This window comes from Leptodactylus fuscus, chromosome 7, assembly GCF_031893055.1.
Source record: "Leptodactylus fuscus isolate aLepFus1 chromosome 7, aLepFus1.hap2, whole genome shotgun sequence".
Taxonomy (NCBI): Eukaryota; Metazoa; Chordata; class Amphibia; order Anura; family Leptodactylidae; genus Leptodactylus; species Leptodactylus fuscus.
Window position 1 is genome coordinate 55,932,945 of NC_134271.1, and position 22,611 is coordinate 55,955,555.

Here is a 22,611-nt window from a genome sequence, read left to right on the forward strand (position 1 = left end):
ACTCTGGCCAATCAGTGCTGGCCAATGCATTCTATTAGCTTGATGAAGCAGAGTGTGCACAAGGGTTCAAGCGCACCCTTGGCTCTGATGTAGCAGAGCTGAGGCTGCACAAGGGTTCAAGCGCACCCTCGGCTCTGATGTAGGAGAGCCGAGGGTGCACTTGAACCCTTGTGCACCCTCGGCTCTGCTACATCAGAGCTGAGGGTGCGCTTGAACCCTTGTGCACACTCTGCTTCATCAAGCTAATAGAATGCATTGGCCAGCGCTGATTGGCCAATGCATTCTATTAGCCCGATGAAGTAGAGCTGAATGTGTGTGCTTAGCACACACATTCAGCTCTACTTCATCGGGCTAATAGAATGCATTGGCCAGCGCTGATTGGCCAGAGTACGGAATTCGGCCAATCAGCGCTGGCTCTGCTGGAGGAGGCGGAGTCTAAGATCGCTCCACACCAGTCTCCATTCAGGTCTGACCTTAGACTCCGCCTCCTCCAGCAGAGCCAGCGCTGATTGGCCGAATTCCGTACTCTGGCCAATCAGCACTGGCTAATGCATTGTATTGGCGTGATGAAGCAGTGCTGAATGTGTGTGCTTAACACACACAATTCAGCTCTACTTCATCGGGCTAATAGAATGCATTGGCCAATCAGCGCTGGCCAATGCATTCTATTAGCGTGAACTGAGTTTGCACAGGGGTTCTAGTGCACCCTCGGCTCTGCTACATCAGATTGCTACATCTGATGTAGCAGTGCCGAGTGTGCATCAGATGTGTAGTTGAGCAAAACTGACTCAGCACTGCTAAGTCTCTGCATTCGCATAGGAATGCATTGGCCAGCCTTCGGCCAATCAGCGCTGGCTCTGCCGGAGGAGGCGGAGTCTAAGGTCGGACCTGAATGGAGACGGGTGTGGAGCGATCTTAGACTCCGCCTCCTCCAGCAGAGCCAGCGCTGATTGGTCGAGTTCCGTACTCTGGCCAATCAGCACTGGCCAATGCATTTCTATGGGGAAAAGTTAGCTTGCGAAAATCGCAAACTGACAGGGATTTCCATGAAATAAAGTGACTTTTATGCCCCCAGACATGCTTCCCCTGCTGTCCCAGTGTCATTCCAGGGTGTTGGTATCATTTCCTGTGGTGTCATAGTGGACTTGGTGACCCTCCAGACACGAATTTGGGTTTCCCCCTTAACGAGTTTATGTTCCCCATAGACTATAATGGGGTTCGAAACCCATTCGAACACTCGAACAGTCAGCGGCTGTTCGAATCGAATTTCGAACCTCGAACATTTTAGTGTTCGCTCATCTCTAAGAACTATGTCTCAGGACAATTGGAATACTTCACACTAAACTGCCCTCTAACTTGTCCCGTCAGCTGACTATATAACGGCAGCTTTCCTAGACTTGTCTAAGGGGTTAACAAACTATTCCCCAAGCTTGTCCCACCTTCTAGAACAAGCTGAGACAGTGCCACCCCCATGTTGCATACAGCGTTGCTTCCTGTCTTAAAGGTACAATATTAAATGCTAGTAAAGTGAAAAGTATACTGTAAGACCAAGCAAATTGCAAAATTTTATCACTGGTAGAGTTCTCGTGGGATGCTATATTACTATGGCATTGGTGATAGTGTGTGTGTGTGTGTGGGGGGGTTATTACCACTGTAAAGAAACTCATGACACCATCATTGTATTGTCACATAAACTTTCTTTACAATAGTTGCCTCATTTCATTTGACATGTCTGTTTGTTTTTTTTGTTTTGCTTTTTTACTTAAATGCCAAACATTAGAGATGAGCGAGTAGTGAAATATTCGAGATTCGATATTCGTTTCGAGTAGAGCCTCAATATTCGACTACTCAATCGAATATCGAATTCCATTATAGACTATGGGAAAAAAAAATGCTCGTTTCTGGGGAAACCACTATTCGACTAAAGGAGAGTCTTCAAGTCCACGAGTAGCAGGAGGAGAGTGTTTAGGAAGAGCGTTGTGCAGTTAAAGTGCACAGACCTCAGACTATAACGGGTCAGTGTGCTTTCAGCGCACTGCCTGCACGAATGATTCGTGCGGGCAGTGCGCGGCAAGCACACGGACCCCATTATAGTCTATGGGGTCTGTGCACTTTAACTGCACAGCGCTTGCAGTTGCGGTGATATTCCATTGGGGGGGTTCCTCCTGCGGACTCCTTCCAGATGGGAGGCAAGCGCTAATGTGAACCGGCCCTTACTCATCCTGCAGAACCAGCATTGATTGGCCCACACAGTATAGCATTCGGATAATCAACGCAGGTTCTGCAGCAGGCTCGTCTTTGCTAGTCGGGAGAGCTGGCAGCTTGTGGTTATGCGGGAGCTGACTTTTTCTCATAGGAATGCATTGACTAGCGTTGATTGGCCGAATGCTATACAGTGTACAGCATTCGGCCAATCAACGCTGGATCTGCCGGAGGCTCATCTGTCAGGAGGAGGAATCTAAGATCAGACCACAGCAGTCTCCATTGTGGTCTGAACTTAGACTTCACCTCCTCACAGACGAGCCTCCGGCAGAACCAGCGTTGATTTGACGAATGCTATAGACTCTATAGCATTCGACCAATCAACGCTGGTTCTGAATCAAATCTTTACTGCAAATAGCCACCCCCGGAAGAAGGCCGGTCATACGGCCGAAACGCGCGTCGGGCTAGGATTCCCCACAGCCACGGGCTTCTGCAGACCATATCACTATGGGTAGGTGATTTATGTTCTTTCCCTTAGGCATGTCTGTTGGGCTTTCTATTATTCTATGTTGAGGACTAACTTTTTTATGTCTCTTTACTATTTAGTCTATTCAGACATGCTATGTAAGGGTATGGATTAACATGTATAGTATTTACTTGGTATGATTACACTGGGTTTCTTCTACCCTCTGATATATAATCTTTTGTGAATATACCTTTTTCTTTCCTCCCTTATATTGCATATATTTACATACTTTAGGAGGGAGATGATGTACACCTAGATATATATATGTGCCCATTTTGCCATGTGGGCAACAGGTAGTATCTTAGTGTCATTGTGTATTTCTATTTTTGTGGTCTGACAGTATTACACCCGTATTTGTGGGCTGTCCTTTTTGTTTGAATTATTGGTGTTCTATGTGTTTTTGTATGTTTGTATAACTTTTTACTATTTGATAATAAAGTATGTTATTTTATAATACTTTTTGTGTATGCTGAATACTTCATAACCTTTTTTTTTTGGGATTATTTATATCCTGAACCGTTTGTCTGTATGCATTTTTTTGGTTGAAGTATGCTTCTTACAATTGGGGGTACTGATGGGAGTTATTTATTTATATGCATTGAAGTAACTTTGTGACTCCCCTGTGCTATGCGTGTTCTGCAAATAGCTAGTAGTATTCGAACGAGTACGGGTATTTCGAATACCATAGTATTTTATTGAATATCTACTTGATCGAATACTACTCGCTCATCTCTACTAAACATACATTACTAAATATATCTTAACAGGTAAAATATTCAAATCTTCACACCCTACAGGCATAAATACAGACTCCTCAGTGAGAAGCAGTGTTAGATTTTTTTTTTTTTAAACTTATATGTAATGTATTTGTTCCCCTATACTTTAGCCCCTTAATATGCTTTAACATTCATGGATTTTCTTTTTTTTTATAATAATACTACTACAAATATTTTGTGACTACACACATTAACTATATATTCAAAAACATACAATATGTTCAATCATTTGACTTGTTAAGTGTGGTCTTCCTTAATCTAAGCTCATAATATTTTTCTGTTTTACTGACCCATAGTTGTCCCCTTTGTTAATGCAGAGACCTCTATGTGACCTCCTTAAATCTAATTACCCAGAATCCCGGCTAATAATTTCTTAGGCCAGGTTCCAAATTGATCGTCACATCCTTTACTATTGTATGATCTTATTTTCACTTACAATAACCGTAATACAGTAAGCTAGCTCTGGAGCAGATTCCTCTGGGACTCAATAACCGTCTGGCTGGGAACCACCATGTCAAATGGTCTTTTTTGAGTTTTTTTTTTTTTTTTTTTCTTTTTTTGAAGTTTTCTATGTCAAATTATTTTGTTGAGGTCTGAAGGGAAAGAAAGGATATTTTTAAAAAAATATTTCTAATAAAAACCATTTTTTTCATTATGAATTTGTATAGAGAACCAAATTGGGCAAAAATACTTTTTCAAATAAAGAAAAATACCAAACTTAAAGGGATTTTCCTATCTCAATGATCCTCTCTATACTGGTAGCTTATGGAAATTGAAGATTTTTCCTAAATATATTGCTTTAGAAATTCTGATTTATTTGCCTGCAATGTGACTGTATTCCTTCCATTTTTTTACACAGCATTGCTATAACCACGGACCTGTGAAAGAGGACAAGTGACGTCACTTACTCAGTGCCGGCAGGACAATCTGTTCAGCTAATTGCAGTTTATTATCTCTCTATGTAAACACAAAGATAACACTGAGTCCATTCTGTACAAGCATCTGCATATTATCTGATCTGCAGAAGAATTGAGTGTCCCATTCAGTGGGGGGGAGGTGTTATACAGGAAGTGAAAAGCAGGCACTGCAGGCAGCCTGGCTGAAACTCTGAAATGGGAAGACCTCTTTAAGGGGGAGAAACCCCCTTTCCATGTGTCCTAATCGACATCATGCCATACAATGTGAGCACCTTTCTTTAGCCATTGGAGTGCTTGCAGAGTGTAGGTCTTACTTTGGTGGGCCACTATCCACATGGTCAACTATTCATGTGTCTGGTGGGAGATTTCCCAGGGAGAACAACTGAGCATCTAGAGTTGTGATGCTAGACCAACAAATGCCAAAGGGATGCTCAGAGCTCAGTACTATTTGTGTAGCACATTTCAGGTCTATAAATAGCCTGCTATGCCAAGGATAAGCGCTTTGTATTAAGATAAGATAAGATAAGATAAGATAAGATAATCCTTTCATAGTCCCACCATGGGGAAATTCAGTGTATTACAGCAGCATGGATAGTACTATAAAGCTATAAAGCTATGTTTATATAATAACACTTCCATTCATGATGTCTTGTTAGAAGACATAACAGCTGTGTATACAGCCCACCAACGCCCAAGTTATTTATCCAGTAATGTCTCTCATTTGTGAACACAAAAGTTACCCTGGAAACAAATGTCCCTTGGTTGTCAATATCTACCCTATCAAATACACACAATAAGTGTTGTTTTTTTTTTTTTTTTTTTTTTTTTTCTTTCCTTTTTTTTTTCTTGTTTTTTCCATCTTTGCCTCGGAAGAACAGAATATAGCATAGCATTATATAATTAGACGACTATTTCAAGACTAGTAGTGTTATCAATACCGGGTATATAAAACATAAGAACTAATCAAAACAGGATAAACAAATGAAGTAATTATGTTAGGTAAGGAGAGAAGGAGCCGGAAGTAATGTATGATTACACAAGGTCATTACAAGAAGCTGGAGTGTTTGAGAAGAAACATTTATTAAGATACCTTGTTTGATCATTTATTTTAACTCCAAGCATAGTTTGGAATACAATCTTCCCATTAGCATGACCTTGAAGGGATTATCATATTTTTTAAATGCTGGATGAATTTGTGTTCAATTAGTTTTATGTACACGGAGACTCATTACAATTATACAGCCTTTTAAGACGAGGTGGAAAAATGGGTTCTTGAAAAGCATTGTAAATTAACTCATTTACCTACAGTCCAAGCTCTGGAATATATCAGTTGTTTCCAATTAATGTCTTCCCAATGACTAACAATCAAACGTTAGATTTATCACCTATATCATTATTAGGGCCTGTGGAACCTATTTACAATAGAAGCACCAAATTACGGGAAGTAAGTAAGGAGTAGGACTTTAACTATCTTCTTGGAGAGTTATTCCCTTACGATCAGGAACAGATCTCTATATCTGAGGTTGCAGTCATTGCTATTCGGATTGGATTTTGACTTGTAGCAGGACTTGGAAGAATTAAACCATACCTCTAATATAATAATTACTCATTCATTTATCTAACCCAATCTCTTCTCCCTTTTTTTTAGAGAAACTAAAAGACTATATGAACAGTTGGGTCTAGTTTACATTAGCATTCGGGTTCCCAGTCAGTATTCCACTTGGCGACCACCCAAACAGAAACCTATATACATTGAAATACAGTTACCTAAGAAACCACATGGACTCCATAGACTATATTGAGGTCTTGTGGAGAGAAAAGTGCTGCTTGCGGAACCCGAATGCTGATGTGAACCGGGCCTTACACTGCTTCTGCTCTCTGATGCTCAAACACATTTGTAGCTTTTACCATAGGACGCCTGTAATAATAATAATAATAATAAAAAAAAATTCTTATGTACAGGGTAGGGTATCAGTTTTTGATCGCTGGAGGTCCCACTGCTGGGACCCTCAACAATGAAGGTCTCAGAGTCCCCTTTTGTAATGAACTAGTATTTTATAACCTCTTTACATGGAAGTGTACTCACGCATCAGTCCTATATATGTGAAGTGAGGAATAGTCACTGCTCCATTCACACAGAGGAATTGGGGATCTCTGCTTTCAAGATTAGAGATGAGTGAACCTGTATGGAACTAATTGGATTCATTTCAAATTTACAAAAAAAAACCTTGAGTTCTAATGCATCTTTTTGTGATTTTGTTCACATAAACTGGTTAAAATGGCAGCTACCATGTGGAAAACATGGAGAAATTAGAGGATCAAATGACATAATGGCATAATTTGGCTATTTTATTTACTTTTTAAAACCAAAATAGTTATAGTAATGAAGTTATATTTGTTACCCTACAATTATAGCCTTGTGTCTATTTGGCTACATTTATAGGGGGTGGGGCATTATAATAATTTCTCATCCCATTTTTTAATTACTTCGTCTAAGGGCTAATTTTAACATAAAAGGAAACATATGTGCCACATCTCCACCAGTAAGAATGTGTCTCTCTTTGTATTTTTATTGCTTCTTCCAGTACAACTTTATGTATGTATAAACACTAGGAAGAAAGAGCCCCTTAAGGATAATTATTGGATTTCATTTTCAAATAAATGAATTAATTTCGGCATAAAAAAATCAGATAGTACATTGTATTTTTAAAGAGGCTGAAAAATGTCAGCTAGATTGTTTACACAAACCCACCCAAAGCCACTTTGACATTAACAATCTGTGTTTGTATTAAAAGGGTTAAATATTCTTACAGCAGTGTATTGTAATAATCTTCCATCATCCACCAGTCACTAGTTGTAAATAGAGATGAGCGAGTAGTGTTCGATAGAGTAGGTGTTCGATCGAATACTACGGTATTCGAAATACTCGTACTCGATCGAACACTACTAGCTGTTCGAAGTTTAAGGTTCGATGCAGAACCAGCATTGATTGGCAGAATGCTATACATTCTGCCAATCAACGCTGGTTCTTCTCTTACCTTTAGAAGTCTTCTCCGTGCAGCATCCCCGCGGCGTCCTCCGGCTGGAATTCACTCTACCTAGCCATCCGGCCTAGGCAGAGCCGACTGCGCATGCGTGGGCATGCCCTCGCATGCGCAGTTGGCTCTGCTCAGGTGTCGGAAGACGCCGCAGGGGCGCTGCAGCGGGAGAAGACTTCAAGGAGAATCCAGCCCGACCGTCACTCGTGGACTTGGTAAGTATAATTTTATCGAATTTTGCATACCACTGAAACAAGCATTTTCCCCCATAGACTTTAATGGGGTTTGAAATCCGTTCGAACAGTCGAACAGTGTGCGGCTTTTCGAATCGGATTTCGAACCTAGGACATTTTAGTGTTCGCTCATCTCTAGTTGTAAACTTTTGTTTTCTAACATCTAAAATATGTACATTACACAAAAATCTGTGCATGGCGTACAAATTTACCCTTTCAGCTTACCAAAATATTCTTACCATTGGAGCCCCCTTTTTTGAAACTTTTGTATCCCATAATAAGTATCCCATCAACAGCAGGCTTTTTGTAGCTCAGGTATAACAATCTGAACACTATGGATGAATATTTAACAATCTGAACTGAATCCACATGAGGCTTGACATATTTAGGTTTGGTAGCCACCAGGTAGGGAATCCAGCAATCTGAACAATCTCGGTATTAGAGAAAAAGGAAATCCCAGAAAAGAAAAAAGATGTGGAACAAAAAAATACAAAAACTCTGTTTTTGGCTATTCTCATACAGTACTACATCTCCACAATTTTTTACTTAAGTGAAATTGTGTAATGTGTTATATTACCTATTGTCTTCTTCTAAGCTGCAGTTGAAGTGGGATCTGCTCATGGTAACATGACAACCAAGGAACATTGGCAGGAGTAGCTTGGCATGGAATACCAGCATAGGATATACTACAATTTCCATCTGCAGTTGATGCCAGTTGTAGTACTTCCCATGGTGCTTGCCAAGTGCTTCATGTTCCTACTGCTTGTCATAGTTGGCACAGACCTCATTTTCAGCAGAGGACTCTCGGGTCTTAACATGATGACATATGGCTACAGTATGTACAGTATATCACGCTTATAGTAAGTACAATATGTTAAACTGTGAATTATCACACATCTGCATCAGCGTAAGGGCAAAAATTCCAACAATCTAAGGCAAGTAACACAAAGGTGTTACTATAATCTTTCTCATAAGATACAGTTGTATGCAAGTCCTAATAAATTACAATATAATGTGATATTGTACTATTCTTAAATGTACACCATATCAACATTCATTAATTTCTCCTGTAGATGTTATACTGTATATACTGTATTAACAAACCCATTCCTAAAATGAATACATGCTCCTATACCGCTCACTGCTATGACAGACAAAAGACAGAAATCCACTTAAACAATTAAACGTCTTTATTTTTACGACCAAACAGATGTAGCAAAAAGAATGTCTCTAGACATTTCGACCAGCCTAAGGGTCAATCACATGCTATTTCTGAACAAGTAAAACTGGGTCAAACATCCTGTAGCAGTATATATTTATATATGAAAAACCCAATAATAGTTAAAAGGCAGATGGTAAATTTGGAGCATGGTGAGCTTTCAGCTTCAGGACTTGAAGTTTAAAAGCCACACATTTATGGAAGGAAAACATCTTTTAAGTTGCTTACAACATAAAACACAGGCAGGGAATGTCAATCCTTGTACAAAAATAGTTCTTCTCAAATATGATTGGCCATTTTTGAAACATTTAATTGGACCTATCCTCTTACCTAACATACGAGGGCTTTCTATGAACCATTATTTGTTAGAGCTGAGCCAATAGACCATGTAATCTTTGTAAGGATACACTACAACTTTAGACCAACAAGCTCCATATCCCGCCCATTAAAAGCAGTACTAGTGCCATATCCAGTCAAAAATAGCTATACATATATTAGGTAAGTTAGCCCAACATGAATGTGGGTCCTAGCCTCATAAGATATTTGTGAGGCGAGGGGGGGCTAGAAAACTACATGCTGTTGTTACTATGTGGGTAGTGTATAGAATCCTCTCTATAGAGGATAGGGTTCTGCTGCAACTAACTACATAACTAAACTTGGTGGAAGTTGCAGTGGTTAACACCTTGCATTGGTTTAAGGATAGGTCATAATGTGCAGATCAATGGAGTCTGACTGTTCAGACATTTGTCCCTTGTTCTGAATGGAGTGGTGGTTGGGCAGCACATGCACTACTACCTTCATTTCAATGGGAGCGCTGGATAGTGCTTAGGTTGCTATGGTGCATGCTCTGAAATAAATGGAATGGTAAACCCTCTCCATTCAGAATGGGGACAAATGTCCCCCATTCTTCTGATCAGTGGTGGTCTCAGTTGATGGATAACAAATAACCTGCTTAGGAAATCCATTTAAGGCTAAGGTCCGATGTTGTGGAAACACAGCTTTTTTTTTGTTGTTGCAGATTTTGTTGTGGTTTTTTGAGTCAAAGGTAGGAGAGGATTGAGAAGAAGTATAAGAACTTCCTATATATCCTCCATTCCTTTTGTAGCCATGCTTGGCATTGGCTCAAAAAATCACAACAAAATCTGCAACAACAAAAAGCTGTTTCTGCAACATGGGGCCTCAGCCTAAAAGGCTACAAGAAATATGACAACCACTGGGAAATATATTATGGATATCTTAAGGCAGCAAAGAATAAAATAATGTTGTCATGGTGTTATCTTCAGATACTAAATATTGAGCCAAGATAAAAGATAAGGGAGTACACATTTGTACTTTCATAAAACACCGTAACATTTTCTTACAGGGGTTGTCTCTATAAGACAACTCCTTTCCATAGACGTATGGATGCTATAGACAGAACAATCTATTAGTGAAAAGCAAATGGCCCTAAACCAAGATTTCTCTGACTCAGGACCTCTATGTATTTATTAAAATGGCCACTGTTATAGAAAAGCATAGTCAATCACAACTTGTTCCAACAATAAAAGTTTCTTACAGAGGATTCAGAAGCCCAATCCCGGTTGCTATTAGGATTATCATGGTCCTATTAAGGCAAATAATAAGTACTCTCCTATGTTGTACTGGGTCAAATTTAATTGGTGGTCACCCAATAAAATATTTTTTTTCTAAAGAATACTGACCCAATCACTTTTATATATAATAATGAGGAGTAATATTACCTTAATGCAGGCACTTGCCTTCTAGCGTCCACGAGGGAGATGTATAGAATACTAATTGGGACTTGTTCTCAGCACTTTTATCAGCTTTCAGTAATTCTATGGAATCAGTATGACCATGAGATTCGCAGTTACATATTAAGTGTAGCTGCAACATATTAATGCAATTTATATTACGAGAGATTGTATTTGTGGCAACATAGAGGAAATAAATCTAAGACTAACTGATGGCAGCTAGCGATGAAATGTGCCGTGTGCTATGTGTCTAGGTGCCTTAAAATTGTACAAATATGAATGAGATGTAATTTCAAGTGTTTTCTTCCTCAGAACAGATTATCTGCCTTGTCTGCCTGATCTTTCCTTGCCTGGTGATATGAAAAGATATTTCTGTAACCGCACCGGGGGAACAAGCCTTTGTCTACGTTTCGTCCTACCAAAATTCAAAACACTTTAAATATTTACAATATCCAAGAAACCTGCTGGGTTCTTGCTCCGTAAGCAGTACAAATGCCATCTAATATCTTTAGGTGTAGAAGGCGCCTGCTCTCCTTCATCTCTGCAATTAATACATGCATTGGCTTTGACTGTAACAAAATATGGCTCTCATATAATTGTCAAGTTTAACGAGCCTTACATTGGATGGCCGCCGTTTTCCTAAGGACCAAGACCCTCACGCGAGGCTTTGTGAACATCTTGTTTTATTATGGGATATCATTATGTCTTGTTATGTGTATAAATTCATTGTGCGCTTTAATTTTATCCCAGAGTCTTCATTTTTTATTCAGCCTATGGCTTCATTAAAATTTCTCCGAATTAAGGCTTCCTTCAGTGTATTACAGCATGAGGTTTCTGTTATAGATAGCTGAGCCAGTCTTTAACAAGGCGAACCTCACACTGAAAATATGGATACCGGAAATTAGACTTTCAGAGTGTTTCATATTTATGATAATATTTTTCATATTGCTTTTGCCTCCTTGCAGTGCAGAAGCCAAGATAATTGAATAGTAATACCGGCTCAAATTATGTTTATGTGCATTTGAGGAAAGAAGCAGAAGGTTTCTACATACACTAAATGGCCAGTATGTTGTGGCTTCTATAGTAAGGGAAATATTTCATTACAATGTCATCGTGATTTATTTAAAGGAGGGCTCCACCAAAAAAATATCTTTACAAAGATATCAATTTGGTAGGAAAAGGTACCAAAGATTAGGCTTGATTTATGTGAAGCTTGAGTAGATCTAAGCTGTACTGTAATATCAGACACAAACTATGGACAATAGAGGAGCAGAACCCTGGAAATACAATCCCAATCATTCAGTTAAAGTGACAGTATGATGGGGTAGAACCTATTCAGTTTTTATACTTGTATTACACACTTTTTGTGGCCTAGATTGCCATATAATAATAGATATATCTCCCTGAAATCAGATATCATGAGCTCCCTTTGTTATATGGGTCTCCTGATAATAAGAGAGCAAAATCTGACTGAGGATACTGTATTCATTCTACAGGGTTACCATAAGGAATATTAAACAAATCTATTGTGTAAGATATGACTATGGGGGTCTGCCACAGTGAGAGACACTCATTCTGCATAGCTACTGTTTGGCCTCATAAAAATTGAGGGTCCTAAACTCTACTAAAGGACTCTATTAAAGGTTTTAACCAATATTAGCAAAAATCGGTCTCCCTGCTAAGGATAGTACAGTCATATCAGCAGTGTAGTCCTGTGAACAAGACCAGAGGGGAGAGCTGAAACATAAGCACTAATATACTGGATAATTCAATAGTCAAGTACTTCTTGCTTAATATTATCCTCCTGTTCTATAAACTGATAAATGAAAAATTCCTTCAAATCAGAATTCCCTATCGAGATGTTTAAATATGGATTTTCTAACCCAGAAAGAAATTCTCTTTAACCTCTTAATATTTGTTCTCCTTTAATGTATATTTTCATCATGCCACATTGTAATCTATTCGGGTAAACCACAACAATGAGAAATATCAGCAACTGTAACAGTAACAGAAATTATTTGCATCCCTGACATTATCTAATGTTTAATCCAGATTAACTGAAAAGCTGTGACACATTTCATACAGATTCCTTTTAGATTGTGGACACGGCACATATTGCCTGAATGCTCCAGGCTTACTGATATTTTTGGATCTGACACCTCTAGTGGTAGCATTAGATATCACAGCTGTCTGAGCTTTGTACTTTACAGCACAGTACAAGTCTGAAGCCTGATACGTGTACTATGTACGTACTGAAGTCATGACTATTGCACTAATGAACATGCTACAGAAATGGCATAAATCATCAGAAAGAGTAAGTGAAGAGGGAAGCAGAGAAGAAGTCATACTGCAATCTGTATAATACTAATGGTGTTATATTGTGGTATATGTCATAGAACTGCAGACATGTCCAAAGTGCAATTACAGTGAATCCTAATGCATTACATCCAGTGAAAATACACTATATGACATTTATGAAATTGATGGTTACACTTTCTATTGACAAAATTGCATCATTTTCAGGATATATACAGGATGGAATCATTACTTGCATTAGGTTAGCTAACAGAACTGAAATATACAGTAAAGGCCTTTATGAAAAAAGCAAAAGTAAAGTAAAATGGTGAGTAAATATTAAAGCCATCTTTCACCCTGGACTCCACCACCGGTCTCGTGTGACCTTGCCACTCCTATTGTTCCATCAATGGTACTTGTGTGATATCTGATATGGTGACAGCTCATGTGGCCGGAGCAATAATGTCACTGAGGACTGAATGCCACCAATGCAGCTGGTTATTGGCATGCACTGAGGATCACAGAAGGAACATTTTTCTGGAGATGAAGTGAAATGAAGGAAGAAGAGCCGAGTTTCTCCCATGTACTGTAGCAGTGCAGAGTTTCACCACCAGCCGATACAATGATATAATAAGTGACAGTGTTAGATGATCACTTCACCGGTGAGAAGTCTGTAGTGCCGCAGCTTAACCTCACCTCTCCGTGCACTACCAAGAAGTCTCACAACAAAAACTTCAGCTATACAGTTTGCTTAGTATGAATGTATAGTACATTAAGGGTTAAATTAAAGGGGAATCACAATGTCTTCAAGTATTTAGGGAGACAATTATCTGAATACAGTGCTATACCTAATATTAGAGAGTGCCGCTGTCCAGGGTGCTGAATGTCCTATTCTAATGCTCATTTTGCTCATCTTTGAGATAAAATTTTGAGCTGTCCAGACATACTAAATAAATCTCAAGCAGACCTGCAAATTTCAGTAGGGTTCATGTAATGTATAGGAGTCACCAGGTTGTTAAAGGAGATAGAGATCTTTAACTTGTGTCTGGCAGCAGATCTCCTCATTGACACAAAAGCATTTATGGGGTTTGGATATTGGCTGAAAGATCATGTATGGCAACACACCCTTGATATATTAAATATACAATTTGTTTTATGGCTCCCACATACAGTATGATATGGCACTGTTCATCTGTGTTCTGCGCCATAGTACGATTAATTGTTCCTAATGGTTTTCACTTGTACACAATAGATTTTCATGAAAACTATCATATCACACAATGCCAAGCATTGAATATATTATGACAAAAATGTGCCTAAACTATCTATGCTATAAAAAAAAATCTGTATTATAACAATTCCAGAGCTTCTATCTACATTAGTCTGTCCCTCAGTTGCTCCTCTTGAACAATAAGGCCTTATTCACGTGTCTGTGTTTCACGCATGTATGGCATCTGCATAATCATTTATTTCAATGTGTTTATTCAGATGTCAGGGAAGAACGCTCTTTTGTTTTAATGGAAGCACAGACATGAAAATCAGATCAATCACAGGCCGCACACCATCCACAAACAAGCAGGGTGGTGTGCTTTCCGCGAAACACATGGAGCTCACACACCAGTGGGTGTGGTCATGTGAATGAGGCCTAAGATAATAGTGGGATGTTATCAGTCCACATGTTAATGATTATGTCACTACACATTCTAACACTGTGAAATCAATGATTATGTCAAACTGTGTAGGAACACACTCTGCTGACAAGCACAATGGTAACACCCAGTTGTTTCATTGACACACTTCCAGGAGGAATAATAGAGGCACAATGCAGAGATCTAAGATAAGATGCTCCAGAATTGTTTCCAAAGTGTGTGAGTCTCTAACAAGATATTAGACATGAATAAAGTTAGTGTAAGGATGCTATGACATTTTGGCATTTTTATTGGCATTTTTTTTTCTTACTGTGAAATGCTGTAGCTGGATGTTATAGGTCTGAATAATCTTACATACATTTCATTTTTACTGTCTTTTTTCTTTAAAAAAAAAAAAAAAACATGGAAAGAAAAAAATGGCAGAATAAATCTGTATGAAGAAAGCCTGAAGGTTTCTTTTTGCAATGATTATTATTACTATTATTATTAACAAGAATGCAGTATTAATAATTCATATGTACATTACTCCTATAAAATATAGACAGAATAAAATGTATGAGCATTTAAAAATCTTACCCGTCCAACTAATATTGGTTCAGGTCCAGAAAACTCTTCCAGCACGAACATTTGATTCCACACCCAGCCTCTCTTGGATCTGTTCAATATTTTCTGCTCATCAATGATTCCATTAAGTTCCATGGTGGCTTCAGTAGAGAGTACATAGGATTCATTCCTTGGAGCCATGTACACGTGAGGAAGAACAGCAATCCATAATATGAAGAATGGAGTCCAAACATCCATGAACATTTCCCCAAGTCTTTCTGGCATCGTAACACAAGTTGTAGGAAACAAGGACAACATGAAACAATTGTTCAGCTCACATCCAGATTGCAGGCATCCAATTCATCATGTAGAGAGGGATGTTTACTTGCAGCTGATCCGAGTGTTTATTGCTCAATAAACAGAAGCACAAATAGTTCATATTCGAAGGACATGACGTGTCTGGAATATTGTTCATTGATGTTTCCCTTAAAAGGAAAATAAATTGAAATGAGTGAGTAAAATTTGCAATGCATATTGTACCATGTGTGTCACAGCAAAAAGTATTTATAGACCAAATATTACATTTGCAGCATCATTCTGAGAGGAAATAGTCAAAAAACTGAAATGACATGAACTAATAGGAAAGTAGTTTTTGTTGGCGTCACTTGCAGAGCTGACTCTTATTTGTGCAATGTAGTAGATGGGCTAGTACAGGGGTCAGTAACCTTCGGCACTCCAGCTGCTGGGAAACTACAACTCCCAACATGCTCCATTCACTTCCATGGGAGTTCTAAGAACAGCAGAGCAGGTATACATACTGGGAGCTGTAGTTTTACAACAACTGGAGTGCCGAAGGTTGCCTGACCCTGGGCTAGTGTAAGGGTAGGTTAACATTACCATTATTTAATGTCTGTTGTTCTCCTCTCTCATAGGATGAGAGCAACAGACATTAAGTGATGGATGCAGATGGAGCCTTCTCTAACATGAGCTTTCTTTTGTCATGAATTTCAAGAATGTCATGCACACAGAAGTATTAAATATGATGGAAGAATACTTCCATCATATTTTTTACATTAGCGTTTATGAGAAGGGATACAGATGGAGGGTCTGTATCAAACTACTCTACTACCATTAACGTCCACTGCTCTCATTCTTCATAGGATGAGGACAACGGATGTTCATAATGGAGGATAACTCAGTAGATGAACCTGAGGACCAATGAAACACAAGGATATCAGTTATATGCCAAGTAACAAGGTGAACACTGCTACATCTGTTATTGTATTTTTATAAAATCTAATGTCATTTTATTAGTACATGTCGCTGTGTAAACATTTTAATTCAGCCAATGTTGCATATTGTCATACCAATGTATTTAGTGTACTGTATGCATCTTCTGTATTGGAATTTGACAAGTTAAAAGATCTTCGACGCCTTTCACCCCTTATACTGCAATGGCCAAAGTTGAAAACCTGGTCTTCCTTGAAATGCTTTTCCAGTCCACACACATGAAATATAGTGACTCTTATATGCTCCATTTCAGTACACATGTTGGAAACCAAGATATCTTACATTGCTAAGACATGCTATGTCTTCACCATTAGTTACGGTCTGAGACACGGCAGTCCTTTGTTATATTAATGCAAAGCTATGGGAAACCTATTTTAATAACCCAATGGGGAGAAATAATCAAGGCATCTTCTCCGGTTTTCTGGCTAGATGAGTGATATTGTGGCTCATCTATGGTGCAATGCTATACTCCCATTCTATGTCTCGCCACTTTTCATGAATATGTGAAGAACGGGGCAAAATCTTGAGTGGTCCAGGACAGGGACACCTCAGGACATAGTTATTACAGCATATATGATTGACATGAACCACTTGATTATACAGGTCCATCTCGCGCCAATTGGGTCTTTATTAAGATTGACAAATGAAACTCCAGTCTTGATAAATTTGTCTCAGTGCATCAGTTTCTTAAGAGTGTGGGATCTTGATATAGGTATCTGATAGATGTAGGTTCCACCTTTAGGTTCACAGAATAGGGGAACACACAATCGGCTCCCCCATTCCCCCTTGGTGTCACTGCTGCATGAATGGAGAGGTGGCTGCACTTATATGACTCTGTTCACTTCCATAGGTATTCTCAGAAGAACCAAGCAAGTACTGAACTAACATAGACATAAATGACGAGCCATGGTTACCAAGCCATCCTTCCATTCAGTGTAGCACCAGGCCAAGCCTCCATGTTATATCAGACATTTATTATATAGTCTGTGAATAAGCTATAAATTTCCACAACCTACAGCGGATAAAAATCTACGTTTGCTCGTGTTCATATGTAGCTATAATTTTACGTATTTCTCTATACTGGTAATCCGTAGTCTCCAAGCATATCTTTAGGTGTTGCATATACTTATTTTTAGATTCCTCATGTCCCACTGTATGAAGGTGACAGAGATTTAGGATGACAGAGATGTGTCTCTATATCTGTGTGTCTATATCTACGGGGAATATTCTTGAATGATTGTGACATGAGGTAGAAAATTACTTAATCTGTTTTCTCTTCTAGTCCAAAACTCATTGGTTCATTTGTTTGCTTCACTGATCAACACTGGGTTTAAAAGTTTTGAGAATTTAAAGAGCCCTTCCATCTAAAGCCGCCCTGTAAACTGTATAATCTAAACTGTGGGAAGACGGAGAGTTCAAATCAAAAATATGACTTGTAAAACAGTTTCTTTACAAAACGATGTCTATCAGTATCACAGTATTATGGCTAGTATTACGTCAGATGAACATGTTGTCAGCATATTATCAAGCTAAGTAGATTGATACATAATTTGTGGACAAATATTCCATAGAAATTATAATCTATTCAGTTAAATTCCTGTTGTGTCTATGAATAGGAGCCCAGTGGGTGGTTGTATCCGAGACTGACAACCTCTCTACTGTAAGTTACAGGCAGCAATAGTTGTCCATCATTGTGTCAGACTGCCCACTGGACATTTTAGCTGAGAACAAGTTATACTGAATCAATTCAATGCTTACTGTACGGGCTAGCTACTATCCAACAGAATACCTTCCCTTGAAATTCAAAATATTTTACATGCATGCCTTGTTAAAGAGAAACAAAGATCCTTAAAGGGATTCTGAATAAGGCAGAAGATAAACTATACAGCTAGACTATGCTCCTTTACAGTGATTCTTCTTACATCTATTCTCGATTTTCACCAAGAAACATTATTGCATTGGTCTATGTCATATGATGCAAGAAGCCCATTGCCCAAAAACCAAAAAATATGCAGATTTCAGGACCTTCAAAGCATTAATTTGTCCAAATAAGCAAGAGACTTGCAAGTCAAGCAGTTTTTTGTGCTGAGCACAAACTAACACATAAATATAGCCCTTGTGATAGGGACAAATAATTTGGGAAAATGTTTATTCTGATGACATACACATTTTAATCCGGTCACCAGTTTATGGCATTATCTATAATTAGGAATGGAAGGTGCTTGTATAGATATAGATATATAGTTTGGACATGTTCCCTTAGTACTATGATGGTATAAGATGTATTAGAACATCTGGTGTTTTTAACACTTCAGTAGCATATGGCTTAAATTGTGTAATAATTCAGAATTATATCTATATCCATATCCATATATAAAACCACCAACTTATCCAATGTGTATGTGTGTACAGTCCGTTGAAGATATGAAGATTAATTCATGGTTACAGTCAATGAGTGTGAAGTGTTAGAAAAAGAAAATTTAGATATTTTTCTTCTGGAACTGATATGGTGTTAAAATAATATGTGGATGAAAAATTATTTTTATAGATGGCTATATGCAACAGAGTATGTTTTCTCATATTAACATCTGTTAAATGTTCTACGTGAAATCGCTGCATTTTATGAAGATAGTCATTATGAGATGTGAAATGCAGACCACCAAAAAGTTAATGGACACTTTACTCAGGAAAAATGGTGCAAAGGTGGATGGATGGATGGATGGATAGATAGATAGATAGATAGATAGATAGATAGATAGATAGATAGATAGAGAGATGACAGATAGGAGATAGATAGATAGATAGATAGATAGATGACAGATAGATAGATAGATAGATAGATAGATGACAGATAGATAGATAGATAGATAGATAGATAGATGACAGATAGATAGGAGATAGATAGATAGATAGATAGATAGATAGATAGATAGATGCATAGATGGATAGATAGACAGACAGACATTTGTAGCTAGCACTCTAGAAGCTACCGTTGGCATTATATGGGGTAACCAGTGGCTGGGGGGGGAGGCATGGATTAGAGATTGATATACTTTGGGGAGAAATACTTATGAAAGCATCTATTGGGCATGGTTGTGCTTTTCCATGTTTAAATGGTGGAGGAGATAAATCTTTCAGGGATTTGGGGATACTCATATTAATTTTAATATCAAATTCAAGTCTACCATATCTAGTAGCTTTTACAATCATGTTCCTCAAAAATAGATACTGAGATCATGTGTAACATCCCAATCCCTAGTAATTCAGTATCATGAAGCTTAACTTCATAGCAACCTATGATACCCAGAAAGACAGCCGTGTTGAACAACACAAGAGGTTACAGTGTCAGGGACTTCATATCCTGTACCAATACAAAATACAATACTTCAACTTCAAAACTTTCTTGTCTATAACAACTTCCCCTCTCTATACTGCAGTAGAGTCGAACCATATAACACAGGATTATGAGCAATTTCCTCAGTTCATTTAATCCTTTTACAAATCGACTCTGCATTAGTTAGAAAAAGGCAATTTTCTTCATCATCTTTTGTTCAGAGCAGTATCATATTCAACTGGAAAACAATCAATTCAACAAATGATTTTAATCATTATGTATATCAACAAATATGACTCACAATGCCTTGCTGCAAGTCCCCAAGCCCTAATGAAACTGGATAATCATTACACGACGCATGTAAACCTGGTGCAGAGGTTTCTTTTAATTATTGTGCTTTACGAGGTGGCAGAATTTGTCTCTTTCTTGTGGCGTAAATACACGGATTTAATTAATAAACAAAAAGCTTTAGCGAGTAATTGTAAAGTGCAACGCACGTGTGGAAATATCATTGTGATTGTGACATACGGTTTTAAGACCTTGAAAAACAAAAGCGTAGTCATAAAGTCATACGTTATACATGACACTGAATGCACTTATATACACCATAAACTGCATACTGGGCTAAGATGTATTCATGAGCTAATAAGAAATGTATTTATTTTATTGAATATTATTATTATTATTAGTCATGTAAAAGTTATATAGTTGACAACATATCATAAGCTTGCCCCATAGCTCTGTGCTACAGTAGGTTGAGCATAGTCCTTCATGATTATGAAGCCATGCAATAGATACAGAGCTCTTCTTACACTTCTTACAGTGCAAACAGAAAACTAAGAACATCCACAGACATGTCGATTGTTTGTTTTCCTCGAAGCTAACATCTAGTTCTCAATATCCCTTAAATAAAATGAATGTCATGTGTATTAAAAATTCACATGGATTGTGCTGACCATAAATATGGAGGATTAGGGCCCTTTAAGATATGTTTTATTGTTATACGCATATATATATATATATATATATATATATATATATATATATATATATATATCAAACATTAGTAAGGGCTAAAGTATCACAAAGCAGGTCAACCATAGACTATATTCTGCATTAATCCTCTGTATAATTGCTGGGACCAGGACTATGACAAGGACTATTGGGTACTTATGATACATTGATGTTTTCTGCTTTTTGAAGTTGCATAGTATGAATACTTTGCACGTACAAAACTGATCTGGACATGATAAATCTCACACTATCTATATTCTTTTCAAACTGTGTTAGGAAACAGCTCAAAACATATACTGCATCCCAAAGGGTTAAAGCAAAAAGAAGCAATGGAAAAAAAAGCAACATTACATAAACAGAAGTTAGGTTTGGTCACAGTATGAAGAGTACATTGTCCTAAAATAGGGATTTCTTCTGCCAAAATCTGTACATTGTGATTTGCAGAATTCAGAATTATCTATACAGTTTAATTAAAATATAGATTTGCCCTAATAATGAATACCCTAATAAAGAACACGTTGAACTTGACTTACATTCTTATGAATGTGAGAACCTATGTATACTGTAGGGTTATGGTGGGATCTTGTTGGTATACTTTTCCTTAGTTGTGGAATTTCCAGATTTTCCCTAATTTTAATATTCCAAAATTTTCAAAAATAAATGACTACTTGAACTCCAATGAGCCTGTCTAGCATATGATAAATATTTTATGACTATTAAGAGCCTCACAATATGGTAGTGGTAAAAAGGATAGCCCTAAAGTCAGTATATCTATAGAAGGATGGTGAAATGACAGAACACCATCTACATACTGGTCAATAAATAAAAAATCTCAATTGATATGTATACTAGGCCAAACATAATGTGTTTTGATAAGAATAGGTATAAGATAGAAGCATCATCTTAAGAAATTCTAAAATCTCTAAGCGTCCATTCAGTCTTTGTATATACATATGAATGACCAATCAGTCTTATGGACCAGTCATTCAACAAACATCAAACTCAAGCCACATTATTTACTATCTAGAACCTTATTGTTCCTCATTTTCTGAGAAATATGTTCTCTCAAGAACTGATAGTCCTAAACCAACCTTAACTGATAAGTGTTAATAGACTTTTAGCTTCCCGAGAGTGAAAAATATCTCCTCAACTGGCTTTATAATGACCCATACTTGACTGGTCCAATGAATTTTTTTTTTTTTTTTCTGCCCATCTCTATAGATAACAATCAATATAGCACAACTCAACTGTTACTCCAAATACACACAATGCTGTTGAGTCGGTTATTTATCCTTGAAATCCCTTATGGCATGTTGAACTTAGTCCATGTTGGACTTCAGTACAATTTGGAAGACCTGCTGAAGGGCACAGCACTGTCATACAACCAACATCAATTACACGCTGCTTTTGTTATGTCTGCAAAATTAACCATTTTATCTTCAGTCTACATCTATTGGCCAGACCACAGCATTTCGACAGCCTCTACAAGCGCAGGTCTATCCATGCTGAACCAAATAATGACTCTAAGCAGGTAGAGAGCTGACAGTTGTATTCTGGATTTAGCATTATAGATAGTTTTCATTTTATTGCTTTTCAGAACAGAAAATGTATTTGTTGTAGCTAAGTATTTAATCTGCATTGTCAACCATGATTTATGTCTAATATTTTCTCCCAGAACACATACTATAAGTAATTTCATCCACTATAACCAGGCTTAAAAGTTCAATCACATCAGCAGTGTAGTAAATATAATGAACAGATTTTTACATTTTTCACGCCAGTTAATAATAGTCTTTGTCATACACAGAGCCAGCTGTTACAAAA

At 37.8% G+C, this 22,611-nt stretch overlaps 1 protein-coding gene across 1 annotated transcript in view; it reads right to left on the reverse strand.

Moving 5' to 3' along the window:
- Positions 1-22,611, reverse strand: part of LOC142213555 (cadherin-8) — a 344,980-nt gene that overhangs the window by 318,536 nt on the left and 3,833 nt on the right. The window contains exon 2 of the mRNA XM_075281925.1: positions 15,183-15,634. Coding sequence (XP_075138026.1) covers positions 15,183-15,467 — 285 coding nt within the window. The 5' untranslated portion in view covers positions 15,468-15,634. The remainder of the gene's footprint in view (positions 1-15,182; positions 15,635-22,611) is intronic.